Source organism: Excalfactoria chinensis, chromosome 13 (assembly GCF_039878825.1).
Source record: "Excalfactoria chinensis isolate bCotChi1 chromosome 13, bCotChi1.hap2, whole genome shotgun sequence".
NCBI lineage: Eukaryota > Metazoa > Chordata > Aves > Galliformes > Phasianidae > Excalfactoria > Excalfactoria chinensis.
The window spans coordinates 3,386,712-3,401,209 of record NC_092837.1 but is presented as its reverse complement, the minus strand read 5'-3'; the positions used below and the strand labels follow the sequence as shown (position 1 = coordinate 3,401,209).

Genomic DNA, 14,498 nt, shown 5'->3' with positions numbered 1-14,498 from the left:
CCCCCTTCTTTCATTTCAGTCTAGGGTTGCTTTGGTCTGGTACAGCTTTGGCTCCTCTGAATTAAGCTCTCCTTTTGATCTGCTGCTCGACCTGCATCTTTTCCATTTCTTTGTCATTACCTTATTCTCCTTTTTTTTTGTCTTTCAGAATTTTATTTTCCTCCGATTTCTTTCTTCTTCCAAGTAACTGTAATAATCAAATTGAAATGCTTCCTGTAGCATCTTCTATTACTCCTTAATTTCAAGTTGTTTAGGAGTTTAAGTTTTTACTTTTTACAAATCTTTGGGTGCCTGAATTTTCTGTGGTCCCAAAGAAGATCAGACCATGGCATGACTTTATCTGCATGGTGCATTGCTTATACTCGTGCCACAAGTCAGAACTTTTCACAGATTCCTTTTGTGCAGAAAGTAATGCTTTTCTTCTGCCCTGGAAATCACATATAAGACAGTCAAGATAGGTTCCTTCTTCCCAGATAATCTCTGCTGGTCTTCTCCAAATGAGAAATAGGAGATGGTGTAGAACTTCTGAGTCCCTTCGAAATTGCAGGTGGCTCATGGGGGAGTTCTTAATAGGGGCAGAAAAGCCAAGTGACAAACAACACAGCTGAGAAGAACAGATGGAGGGGTAGCGGCCACTTTATAATGTTAATAGAAGTAGTATTTCTTTATCAGATCAGGAAATTTAATCTGGCATCTCCCAGGGTGATGGGTAACTGCTTGTAATTACTGTGCCGAAGCATCATATTTATATTGGTGGGTTGCCACTTTTGTTATTAGCATTTGTTCTGGCTAATTTGCTACCAACTCTATAAAGTGATCATTTTCTTTATTTTTAGGGTAGAAGAAAGTTTTAAAACCTTATTCTGGTCAATATTTGGCTTATCTGAAGTGATATCTGTGGTGCTGAAGTACGATCACAAATTCATTGAGAATATTGGATACGTACTCTATGGAGTATACAACGTGACCATGGTGGTGGTGCTGCTTAATATGCTAATAGCCATGATAAACAACTCCTATCAGGAAATTGAGGTAAGATAAGAAACTGGGTTATGAACACAATATGCAGAATTATTATTGATAATGAAAATGTTAACAAGGAAGTTGTTGTTTATTTCGTATGCAAAACTGGAGCACTTCTGAAACACAGTTCTTATGCTGCGTAAGAGTCAAGGCCGTATCAATCCCAAATTGGGGCTGAATTAATAATTAACAACGAATCATTTCTATAAGAACTTCAACTTCCTTGCTTTTAATGACCATCTGTGAGCAATCTCCATTTTCCTTTGCACGTATTTAATGAAAGCAGTTTGTAGTATTTTTTTTACTCCCTATGTTGGTTGCCATAATTTATCCGCATGTACTGCCTTAGCTGTGTTGTTTCCTTATGACAAATCAAGCGATATTTCACCTGTTTCTTCCCCTGTTTTTTTACTGGATAATCTTGCAGGCCCATCTAGGGCTGAAGCTGATAGATACACATATAAAGATTCCTTTAATTTCCAAATACCAGGCATGAAATTTTGGTACAGATTTTTTATTATCTTTTATTTTGAGGAGTCTTTGGCCCCACAAATCATAATGGCATGAGCAAAAATCAATCAATAAATATAAAGCCCCAGAATATAAAGGATATGAATACAGCTATTTTGCATTTGCAGGGTTTACCCAACTTTATTCAGTAGCACTGGTAGAAGCAGGCTGGGTTTGCTAAATACTCTGGACAAAAACAACTCCCTGCTAATATAAAGAGAAGAAGAAAAAGAAAGGATTAATATTTGGACAGTGATTGAATGCTGGTTCACCTCTTTTACTGATTTGCTAAATGTCAAGTTTCTGTCGCTTGGTTTGTATTAATTATTTGCTCTAATCTTCCCTCAGAACCTGACACTGCAAAAGGCCACAGCTGAAATTATTTTCTGACTGTAATGCCTGATTCCTCCATGTACTGTAGTGCAAATAGAGCTCTATCTCATGTGTGCTGTAACTGAGTCTAAATGTCAGAGAGACCTTACATGTGCTCTCTGCCCTGAAAGCTTTCTTGTGTGCAGAAGGTATTTTCCCAAAGTTTTCTAATCACTTTGAATCACAGAATGGTTTGTGTTGGAAAGGACCTTAAAGGTCCCTGAATTCCAACCCCCAAACCTTAACATGAAGCAACTTCCTCAACCTTCTACTGAAACAACATCTCCTTCTGAAGGGGTCTCAGATTCTTAATGCTTTTTCTAGTTTATTGTAGTAAGTAGAGATACTCTTGCAAGTTTACAGAAGAAAAATGTGAACAAATGTCTCAGTAGGTGGCCTATGTCAGTGTTCTGCTCCATATTGCATATTCCATGGTGAACAGTTTCCTGGGAAAACCTTTAACATCTTTCTTGGCTGCCTGGTACTTTTGAGAACTTTGTTAGAGAACATCTATAACTGTCAGCAAGAGAAACAAATGTGAGCTATTCCATCCTGGCCCTCCTACTTGAGAACTGGGAGAAATGTAGTAAATCTCACACTAATTCCTTTAAATCCTCAGCGACAGAGAGATTAAGGAAAGACAAAGTCATCCGACTGACTAAATAGAAAATCCTTTCTGTTTATCTGACAACAGCAGTGTCAATAATGACAGAGGATGGTAATTACTTAGGAATTAAATTCCATTGCAGTCAGTGGGGAAATGCTTTTCTTTTAGCCAGGGTTACGAAATAGTATTCTTGTGCTTTCCATTGAATGTCTCTTTTCAGCTACTTCTAGTTTTCTTCTGTTTATCCCTCAAGTATTAATGCTTCCTGACTACTTTGGAATTTGTATTGATGGAAAGGAAAAAAAAACCCTCCTGCCAGTTAGCAGACTTCCATCATTAGCTCCTTAACCATCATTAAAAATGTTAGCAAATTATTTCTACCATAATTCAGTTTTAGGCTTTTGTGAGATTCAACCCCAAACGAGAAGGCTGAGTGACAGCACTGAGTGCTGCCTTGTTGGCAGGAGTATCACTGCAGATGTGACAGAATGAAGCTCAGCTGTGGCATGCCAGGTTTGACATGGTTTTGGAGGTAGGAGAAGTAACCAGAGGTTGCTAATTTCAGCACAGCATGAATGTATGTGAGTATAAGGAACCAGAAGAATGTGTTTCTATCTGTGCTGCTGGCTTCCACATAGACTGCAAGGAAAACAGCTGTAGAGCAGCTGTATCTCCTCTGTTCCTTTTCCTGATAAATTGTCCTGATGGATGGGTCTGACCATCATCCTCTGTAAATGCCAAGCAGATCCATAAAGGGTGTGCTAACCTTAACCTTGTCCTTGTGCTTGGAAATGATCCTGGCCCATCCTGATGCTTCATAAAGGAGATTCATAGGCGCTGAGTCATGGGTTTTATTTCTACAGCTGCTTAAGTGGCAGGTGGTGAGTGGTAGAAGTAAGGTGCATTGATCTGGGGTTGTTGTGGTGGTGAATGCAATCAGGATTGACATGGAAGTAATCTGATGATAGAAAAAATCGGTGATCTAGCTTCCTCTATGGGTGATTACTGGCCAGTGCAGTGATAGCAGTTACCATGCAATTAGCACTGCAGCTAATCAGAGGGAGTCGTTGTTATATGTGTAAGTTGTTCTTCTCCTTTCCATGAATGTATGTATGTTTTAGTGCAGGTATTTAGCAGCAAAGCACAAGCACTGGGCTGTCACTGAAGGACGAGCCCTTTGCTGTCCAATGAAATAAGAAATGTTTGGCTCAGAGAAACCACACTAGTGTGCAAAGCACCTTCAATAAACCCAATTACTGGCCACCACTATAAAGCTGGCTGCAGCTGTGCTCCCATGTTCAAATGAGACAAAGAAACAGGGTGAAAAATACCACTCTGAAATGATTTGCTCTTCATTATCTCCCTTGTTGCAGCACAGCTCTGCTCCAGCCGTCCTTGCTCCTACCTCCATCCTCCAAAATGTCTTTGTGACACCATGCTGCATTTGTGCAGCCTTTGCTGGAGAGAAATGTGAACTCGTTTGTATCCCATCTTACACTGACCTTTCTGGCTTATGGCATTTGCCTGGCTTAGAAGGCAGAAACGGTTCCCAACTTCTTCTTAATAAGCAGTTTGTAGGACTGTCGAGCAGAAATAAGGTAGCATTCAGTCTGGTATTTGGAGGACTGTGTGCTCTGTTTATTCATTTCATTGTTCGTTTTTCTCCTTGTTTATTTAATTATTTATTTTGAGGTGACAGAGAAACCCAAGAAGATAATGTTGCTTTCAGGCATCCTGTTTGGGCTGATTCTTGTTAAATCCTGCCTGTATGTTGTTTCTTACGATAGCTCAATTCCTTTCTTTGTGCTAATGATGCATTTGGGTGTTATTTTCTCTTCCCTTTCCAAGGAGGATGCAGATGTGGAGTGGAAGTTTGCACGTGCCAAGCTCTGGCTGTCCTACTTTGACGAAGGAAGGACTTTACCTGCTCCCTTTAATCTAGTGCCAAGCCCTAAATCATTTTATTATCTCATACTGAGAATAAAAATGTGCCTCATAAAACTCTGCAAATCTAAGGCCAAAAACTGTGAAAATGATCTTGAGATGGGGATGCTGAACTCCAAACAACGGGTATGTTGCATCTTTGCTTTTCACTTTCTGTGTAGAATATTGGATTCGTGGCTGCAGGGACCTTCTGGAGGGGGTTGTGTGGTTTGTGGGTTGACCAAAGACAGTGCAGCCTCTTGCTCTCAGTGTTGTTACTTGTCCTATATCAGCACCTAGAGGGTCCTCCCAGACTTGCAGCCTTGTTGTACCAAGCGCTGTCAGTACACTCGTGACAGAACAACTGTTATAAAAGGAGGCACTTCTGTAATGGGGTTTCCCAGATCCTAATAGACAAAGTCAAAGAGCTGGGACAGAGGCACAAATAATATTCCATCTTGTCTGGCTCCTAATCTGCCCAGCAGGTTTTTATGCCACTCTAAAACACACTCTTGCCTTTAAGTGATTTCCCAATTAATTTTAGTGCCATTACTTTAACCACCATATTTAGTACCATTCCAGGTTTGAGAACAGATTTTCAAGCAGTTACTAATAACACCTCCTAAATGCCTATAGCTGTAATTAGTAACCCCTCTGCTTACTTTTGCCTAGTGATGGGTAGCACTGATGGGCAGATCCTGCCTCTTCCATCTCTTCTTTGGCCACTTGAAAGAGAAGTGTGTTCCCCATCACCTGTTTAACCATTATCAGCATGCTGGTTAATAATAATAATGACACTATTTCTCAGGACAGCTGGAGATAAAAGGCCCTTAATTAAGGACCTCTCCTTACTTGCATCCAGTTGCAAGGGTCTGTCTGTGTATTAGCACCTTTGAGTCTACAGTATGAATTAATTCCTTTGAGTAAGTACTAGTCTACTTCTCTAGCGCTTGGGCCAAAAAGTTCATAGGTGGATAAGGTGTCAAAGAAATCTGTAATGAATCTTGGTCTTCTGAAAAGACTTTTGGAAGCTTCTAGAAGGGAAAATCAATAGATTTGTTGTCATCTGATAAAAAAATAAATACTGTTCTATTTTTAAAGAGGGTTCAGATAAAAAAGTAGCAAATTGTAGCCTCCTGTTTTCAGAGAACTGCTGAAAATCAATTCCGTTTCAGAATTTCTGATAGCTGCATTGACTTGTTCTCTACAAATCTATTTACTTTTTTAAAGCAATGCCCTCCATTGGTAATCACCAATCTAATATAAATATGTTTTTTCTTAGTACCTCCCTAACCAAAACTTGTCTGAGAGTGCTATTTTTGCCTTGACAACTTAAAATCCTTTCCTTTTTCCCAGCAATTTTTGGTTTTCAATTCTTTTCTCTCTTTTAGAACGTTACCTTTTTAGAACAGAACGCACTGGCTTTCATTCTACCCACGCCTTTAATCATTTCCTACTGGGTTTTACCAGTCTCCATTTACTTTGGGGTTATCCACATGTGAGAAGCTATCATTGACCTAATACATCACGATGTTTTATCGTTTCAGAAAGTTCGTTTTCAGTCTGGCAGTCTACATACAGAGAATTTTTCAGTGAAGAATGCTTACAACAAGCCCACGAGATACCAGGTAATCACAGAGCGGGGCAGAGGTGTGTTGGTGTGCTGCTCTGCTGGGCTGTGTTGCTTGGATCCACTCAGTGCCATCCTGTGATGTGCTGAGCTGTGGCTTATTCGGTCACAGCACTCAAAGACAAATGCAGTGTATCATCCATGGAAATAGACATGGTGTTAATATAGGCCACGCTAATTAATTCCACTCATGGGTATTAAGCTTCATAGCAGGACTGTCATTCAGGTTTTAATCTCCCAGTCTTGCACTGGCAGTGTTTCATTGTCATGACACCACACCATCCCTCCAGCCTTTCCATTGCCATTTGCACGTGCTTTCTCTGTCAAGTAACATGTCCTACCTGCAATGTGGTATGGTCCGAAAACACCTATGGCTGCAGTGGTGGCAGAAGGAACCCCAGCATGGAACTAACACAGCTCTGTCTCACTGCGGCACTTGTTCCAGCAGAAAGTGTTGTTTCTCATGCAAGCATATAGTGGGGCAACACCACAAGCAAAATGTGTCCCCATTCAATTTTTATTTTTTACTTATACAGTGAAAAAGAATCAGTTGGCAACTACTGCCGCTGGAGGAACTGACATGAAAGAGATAAGGAAAAGAATAGTTTGATGGGGTAAAATGTGCACTGGCAGTTCTAAGACCGATTTGTTCTACGTTGGTGAAGCCTCCAGCACAATGAGCTCCTGGGTTGTATAACAAACTGGCAATAATATGTTCCTGGTCGTAAAAGTTGTTCTTGCTTTTATACCAAGACACCAAGGTGTCTCTGAGACTCAGTCAGAAGTGGAATTTGTTCATTTTGGCATCTGGAGTTAGCTGGCTTAATGCCATCAAAATTGAAGGGAAGAGAGATGATTGTCCTTCTCAAAGCAGCACTTTGGCATTTCTGACATTTTCCTGTACATTCAGACCCACGGACAGCAGAAAGATGTGTTGGCTTCTGTTGATATAATTTGTAAATGAGATCACCTAATGTTTGTGGTAAATTAAGCCCTTATTTCTAGGGCTGAGAAAGCCAAAGACAGCTGTGAAAATAAGTTGAGTTTTCAAAGAAAGACAGGCATAAATACTTGTTATTTTCTCTTGATTTTGCTCCTACCGGACTTGCCTTTAAATGATCTTAGAGTGTCAGTTGCTGCAGGAAGAAATTGTCAAATAACACAAGAAAGGTGTAATAACCTTCATTATCTAAGTATACAAAAAGAACAAACACATTGATATCTGGACAGCAAGCTTTCTTCTGCAGCTGAGAAGATGTTTGAAGTAGTGGCTTCTCTGCATGTTTCCTTTGGTGATTCTTATCAGGTGAAGTAGACCTGCACTTTGTGTAGCTGTAGTATGGTGCTCTCACGGGACACCAGAAGATGTGCAGAACCTAAACATGCAGTACCTTGAGAAACAGGATAAACAGCTCAACAAATAGCTGCCATGATGTGGGGATAAACTAGGCTGAGTAAAAGGATGTCTTCATCAAACCCTCTTGAGATGACGCTTTGAAGGGAGCAGTGCTAAAATGCTGCACTAAGTTCATGTGTCGGTCCCTACTCCCAGCACTGTCAGTCCGTCATGCTGCTGTCAGCAGCACCTTCCTCTATAAAAGTCAGGAAAGGATTTGTCAGGGAAATTGGAAGGACTAGTTCGTAATTTTAGAAGCTCTGGAATGTATTTATTTGATGTTCGGAGTGATAAAGCAGCTGCAAGTTAAGAGATGAGCAAATGTGATGGCTCACTTCACTCTGGAGCTCTTGTACTGCTTGATGGGTAATGTGTGGGTTAGAGACCAAATGTATTTGTTTCAAGTTTGGCTTCATTATCAAGATGCTGTCTTGAAGCTTTATTCTGCATTTCCCTGTGATAAACAAAACTGTTTTGCAGAGAGGCTATTTCATTTATTGTAGCTATAAGGAACAGCATTAGTGAGAAGGAGAAAAGCAATACTGGGGCAAAACCAAATTACTTTCCTAAACCTACTGGCAGAATTATTTACCAGGTGACTAAGGAGCCTCATGTTAGGGATGGCCACGTTTTTAATATTTAGTTTCTGCAGACAAATCTGTCTGCATTCTGTACTCAATGGGTTAGGTGGGCACCTTTAGGCTTTTGGCTTTCACATACAGCAGTTAATATAGGACTGTAATTGAGTAGTGGCCATCAAAAATACCAGCTGCATGGGAAGTGGAGTAGATAGGTCTTATCATATTTTTTCCAGATAATAATTATATTGTTTATGTTGATTCCTCGTTTTATTCTAAATTTCCTGTCACCTGTTCTGAAACAACAACAAAACAAATCATTTGTTTTGGATCCAGGATTTCCCTACTTTCCCCAAACATTACTTCATTTATGTTTTCCCAGGTGCCAACCTTACCTCCCTCTGGATTCTACTACCTTGGCCATCTTCAACACACCGTACGTGCGCCGTGCCTCACCTCTGTTGCCTTAACTGACCCACCTGGTCAGCCAGATGCCTCTTTGAGACAAGGACAGAGTCTTTAACATTCCACATTCCTTGACTTCATGACCTATATATAAATGAGCGGATCCTTCTTTGATGTGCACGTGCATTTTGTGCTGTTATAATTCATAGCTGGCTACTAGGGAAACAAAAAGAGCAAAGTGTATTGACTCCTTAATTTGAGTTTCACAGTCTTTGCAGCGATTTTAAGTGATGTTCAAAGCAGACAGGACTGCTCTGCTAGTAGGTGAGCTCATGCTGAGAGAGGTTTTCCCTTAATAGTGGCCACCCTCTCAAGAAAAGATATTTGCATATCTTCTCTTGGATGTTCATTGAGCTCTCCTGTTTGCAGAGGATGCAGAAAGCCCTGAGGGTGCAGAACTCTTGACTGAACTTGTCACTCAAAGAAAGAGAGCCCTCTGACCTCATTCTACAAGTAGTCCAGTCAAACAGGACGGTAAAAGGCTCTCCTGTTTTCCTGTTTCAAGAAGCTGCTCCCAAGAAAGATGGCACATCCTGCCTTAGCTGCCCCCTGAGACTGAGCTATGGCCATTGAGCATTGAATGCCCAAGAACTGATATAAGCGTCCAATAAGCAAATTTAGGTATATCAGTTTAGACTCCTGATTGTTATCTCCGATAGTCTCTGATAGAGCAATAATTTTACATTTCTCACAGTTCAAATGCTTTTTTCCCCACTAATGAGCATATTTTCTGTAGCAAGGAGCTGGCAATGATGTAGGCCTTCTGCTGTAAGCCACTGGGCAGCCTGAGACTGACTAAGTTACTTTCCTTCCACATAAATAAGGCATTTTATGAACAATATCACATTGCAAGTTTGTATCCATCACCTCTTACCGTTTCCATATATGCTGTTCCTCACTAACAGTCATTGCCCATTTTATAAATCTACATGATGCTGTTTTTGCCCTCTCTGTGTCCCATAAAATCCACCATTTCTCTAAAAAAATTTCTCCTTCTCCATTTTTCTTCTCTCTTTCTCTCTTTTCTCTCCTCAACCCCATGTTCCAAAGCAAGTATTTCTGTTTAGCCTTGGGTCAGATGTTCAATTCATCATCATTAGTGAGTTTGTTACCATCATTAATTAACAACTTATTTCTTCCAGTAAAGCTTATTTTATAGATACATTAAATAGCAGCTTGTTCAAGAAATGGTCTGAGTCCCACTTCTTAAATTGCTGTTGGATCATCTGTGTTTCTATTTTATCTGTGGGACACACTCTGCACTCATGTGCATCTCACAAACAAAATGTGGACTCATTATGGAATGGCTGTCAATCAGCTACTTCGATACAAAGTTCACAATATAAAGTAGAAAATAAACAAGAAGTCAGTAATAAAAATCCCTTTGCCTCCTCTGGAGCCAGGCTTCATCCATAGAGAAATCAAGAGCTTGAATTTCTCAGAACTGAGGAGGTGTGGATAAACTCACATTAAGTGTTTCTGTTCTCTTTTCAGAAAATAATGAAACGCCTGATTAAGCGCTATGTGCTGAAGGCGCAGGTGGACCGAGAAAATGATGAAGTCAATGAAGGCGAGTGGATTTTTATTATTGCCACAAATTAGAGCATGTCATGTTACTGCCACTGATATCTCAAGCAAAAGGATTGAACTTAGAGAACAGCCTTGGTGGAGAGGAGACATGCCTCAGGCTCACATGAAGGCAAACAATGCTGACCCAGAGACACTTTTCTGCTCTGAAATTTTCTTTAGCAGAAAACATGTATTATAGGGTCTGTCTGTACATTGTCCTGCTTTGCCTCTTAGCTCCACATATCCTTCCTTTGCAAAACCCAGGGCGTTATTCATACTTAGCCTTGTCCTGGGGCCTAAGTAAAGTAGATATTGGCTGTACTGCCCATGCCCATCACAAGGGCAGTGCTGAAACTGAATAAGGATATGCGCTGCCTTGGTGTCTTGTAGGGTTTGTAAGCAGATAGAAAAGACACACTTTGTAATGCCTTCTCCCCGCTATCCTTCTGCAAATGTCCCACGTAGGTGAAGGTCTACACATGGAGAGAGAACAGACTGGAGAAAAAAAGATGAATTTTTCATACAAAGTTGTTACTGCTCTTGGTCCTATAAGCCAAATATTAAATGCATAAAAGCAGTAACATCATATAGAGTGCCACAAACACCCATGTCCAAGCTCAGGTATAAGATAGGAGATAATCTCTCCTGTCTTAAAACCATAGGTCTGATTTCCTTGATATTGCTAACAACAATGTATTTCCTCCCTTTAGGAGAACTTAAAGAGATTAAGCAAGATATTTCTAGTCTCCGATACGAACTCCTGGAGGAAAAGTCCCAAGCTACTGGTGAGCTGGCAAGACTCATACAGCAACTGAGCGACAAGTTTGGGAAGAACTTAAATAAGGACATTTGATGGTGAGCAGAGAGGAAAGCACCTGGTTTTCTAAATGTTACTCAGTCTCAACCAGCATCTTAAGAGGACAAAAAACAGTGCAAAAAATGGGGACCAGGCACTCTTCTATAAACTGGCAGGTGTCAGTTGGAACACTTGCATTCCTCCTGTGTTTGGTGACTTTCCAGTTAAAGCTTTTATGACACAAAACAACTTACTGTTAAAAAGCATACAACCTTCAACATCAGAAGTAAAGGAAACGTAGGGAAGGCACCTTTAGTTAAAGGCAAAAAAGCCAGATCTTCATCCACCTGTCTCCAGTGAACTGTGCTCATTTACCTTAACTCTGTACTGACCAGAAGTAGGTGAAGGCTGGAGGAAAAACGTGCCAAGCATATTCCTTGAGAATTTAAAAGAATCCTGTCCTTGCTGTGTCCTTTTACGTTTACATGGGCATCCACGGAGGTAACTTTGAACAGCATGGTGGTTAATTAAAAGCATAGAAATCATCTGCTGAAATGGCCAAGGCCGATTATCAGCTACTTCTCAGACTGGATAAGAGAGTTGGAGCCATGAACCAAACTTGCTGGGTAAAGCACCCTTCATCCCTTTGCTGGAACCTGATAAAGGGATTCCAATCCAAAAACCCCTCTCAGCCTTTTCCAGCTGTATTAGCCAACCCACTAATGGATATGGTCCCTTCGTACACACACCGAGCCTCTCTTTTGTCCATAGATGATCCAGCTACAACAACAGTGTACTGAAACATTCAGTGAAAATCCACAGCAGAAATAAAGTGTTTTGTGCTTATGTGTTCAGGGCAAGGAACAGCACTAACTGATGACAGCAATGCAATTCAGCTGCTCTGCTTTTGGGTTCCAGAGTTCAAACAGCAAGCCATAGCATGAGGTAAAACATGAAAAACATACCCCAGAAGCTTCAGATCTTCGAATCGTAGGAAGAAAAGGCTTCATTTCCAATGGGGACGTGCTGACGAATAAGAAGTAAAAAGAAGAATGAATTGTTGGAGAAATGATTGTCCTGAGTTATGTGTTTGGCTTTTGTGGAGGACCTGGAAGGAAATAAAACCACTTCCAAGGCTGTAATACAAACACTCAGACTGCACTTTTACAAAGGGTGAGCAGCGAGTCGATGCAAAACAACTGGAGACTTGGATTGCTTGGGTTTCTACATTTAGCTACGTGATTTCAATATTTAAAGCACACCTTACTACTTGGGAACCGCTGAACTGTACTGTTTGTTCACAAGGTACACCTATGAGATGACCATTGCGTTTAGGTATCAGCTGCGAAAAACAAGCAGAAGCAGAAGGTGACCCGTGATCAGTTCTTAAGTGCCAGATGAGAACACAGATAGCCTAATAGAATCATAGTTATATTTGTACAAAAACAGTGAGGAAAAAAAAAGACAATAAAAACGTGTACTGTACGTAGATCTGTTTAGAGAAAAAGCAGAATACTGTATTTTTACCTTTAATAAGATTATCTTGTATACTGTCATATTTTTACCTAAAAGCAGGAAAAGAAATAATAAAATTACCTCATAATATTTTGTTGTACACTCGGTGAAATACTTGCCTGATCTTTTGGGTATCCCAAACATTTTGGTGCTTTTCTGCAGCGCTAACAATGAAGCCATTCAAAGAAGCAATTTCGCCATAAAACTTCCGAAGTTTGGCTGAGTCAAAAGGCAAAACTTAAAGTATATCACAAGGGAATGAACTTAAGGAAACTTCATTTGAAATTATTAGTATTGTCAACAGTATTAACACATTTCTAAAACTACGGTGGGAAATCTGCTACTTTTGAATGATGGTTCTTGCAGAGTAGTGTTATGATGAGCCGCTTAGATAACAACATCCATCACAGAGCACCAAATGCTGGCATCAGATGGTCACTCCGTGTAATGTTTGTGGGAATGGTAACTTGTCATCTCTTTGGCCTGTTTTCCTCTGCTTACATTGGAAAATGGTGCTGATTTAAACTATTCTGCTTTCTCCATAAGAAGATGGACTACCTTTCATGGCAATACTGTTGTATTTCCCCTACAGCCCACTGTGCAAAACTCATTTCAACGTTGGTAAAGCAGCCCTGTCTTAAAGATTTGTCTCATTACAACTCTACAGCTGCCTCTCGATCCACAAATTATTTCACCCTTCTCATTCAGTGTTCTAACATCCCTTAAGAATGCAAGTAGAATTCCTTAATGCTAAGGAAATAATATTAACCATAATTTCCATTTCTCATCATACTATTTATTGAGTCAGATAAGAAAGGTAAGCAGAAATGAATGAAAGGTAAGCAGAAATGATACACTTACATTTTGCCTATTTAGATGCAGCACACTATAGGATTTGTCCTAAGGTCCTGTGTTGCAGAAGGAAGTGTTCTGGTGCTGAGTATTGCATCTGTGCATGCTCTGGTCAGCACAAATAGCAGCACAGTGGGAGGAGCTTTGTAGAGTGATGTGGGGGCACAGCCACATCCCATCAGTGCCATGTGACTGGTGGGGTGAGCAAAGCAGCACAGCCCTGCTCTGCATGCAGGAATTTGCTATGAAGGAGCACCACATTTTCTAGAACTTCAAAAGGAGACTGAAAAACGTACAGAGAAAAATGCAGTTTGAAAAATGTGCTTCTTCCCCTTTTTTGCATTTGCATTCCGTGAACTATCCAGGTACTGAGGTTTGATTGTATTAATATTCATGACAAGTGTATAGTTGGAATAATACAGGGGTATAGTTGTAATTACAGAGTAAATGGATAACCAGAGGGTATCTAAGAAAAGACTCACCAGTGCTGAGGCTTTCAGTTGAGATGGATGCTCACCAACATTGAGGCTCGCCACAAAAAGCCCCACAAAGGAGCGATCTCCAAAAAGAGATGCTGCCTTAGTGGTGGTCAGCCCTTAAATGGGGTCTAGGAGGTCTAGGTATTCATATGCTACGAGCAGAAATGATGTTAAATTCATTGCATGGTTAATGAACTCTGTTTATAAGAAATTAAAGCTAAGAACCTTACCAAATGATCACTGAGAGAAGTCAAGGATTTTGGAGAGGAAATATCAGAACAGCTGGGACCCAGAAAGGAGCAGATCTGGTGTGTGCAGCCCCCATCACCAGTCATGGGCTGGCTTGAAATATGGGGGTTCTATTTCTTGAACAAATTCACAGTGCAAAGGGACATCACTTTGGCCAAACTGTGTGTATGGTTATGATACTTTATGGGAAATATGTTAGGGCATTCTCAACATCTGCCTAATTCTGCAAACCCAGCAGCCCAATCAAACTGGAAGTTGGACAAACTGACAAGAGATGGGAACAAAGCCATCGACCAGCCAGCACTGATGTACTGACTGCCCCAGTGTTCAGATGGTGGTTTCCTTCCATCAGTGCATGCTAACAGAAAGGAGGCAGCAGCAGAAAGCATTAGCATGCCATCAAGCAGGTGAACTGCAGAGCTTTGAGCAACCAACTCCTGTAGAACAGAGATGCAAATGTTGAACCAAAGGAGCTGCCTGGGGGTCCCTGGCACTTCCAGTGAGCCAAAGAAGCTGGCCTAATTAAATAAAGGA

At 40.7% G+C, this 14,498-nt stretch overlaps 1 protein-coding gene and 1 long non-coding RNA gene across 2 annotated transcripts in view; one reads left to right on the top strand and one right to left on the bottom strand.

The window, feature by feature from the left end:
* Nucleotides 1-12,317, top strand: part of TRPC7 (transient receptor potential cation channel subfamily C member 7) — a 64,785-nt gene extending 52,468 nt beyond the window's left edge. The window contains exons 8-13 of the mRNA XM_072348097.1: nucleotides 837-1,032; nucleotides 4,361-4,582; nucleotides 5,983-6,063; nucleotides 8,422-8,475; nucleotides 9,999-10,074; nucleotides 10,784-12,317. Of these exons, the coding sequence (XP_072204198.1) occupies nucleotides 837-1,032; nucleotides 4,361-4,582; nucleotides 5,983-6,063; nucleotides 8,422-8,475; nucleotides 9,999-10,074; nucleotides 10,784-10,926 (772 nt within the window). The 3' untranslated portion in view covers nucleotides 10,927-12,317. The remainder of the gene's footprint in view (nucleotides 1-836; nucleotides 1,033-4,360; nucleotides 4,583-5,982; nucleotides 6,064-8,421; nucleotides 8,476-9,998; nucleotides 10,075-10,783) is intronic.
* On the bottom strand, nucleotides 10,073-13,831 carry LOC140258406 (uncharacterized). The gene is made up of 4 exons (XR_011905248.1): nucleotides 13,719-13,831; nucleotides 12,397-12,434; nucleotides 11,835-11,895; nucleotides 10,073-10,568 (listed from the first exon to the last, which is right to left on the bottom strand). It is a non-coding gene; the product is annotated as an uncharacterized lncRNA (long non-coding RNA).
* Between the last annotated feature and the right edge of the window lie 667 nt (nucleotides 13,832-14,498).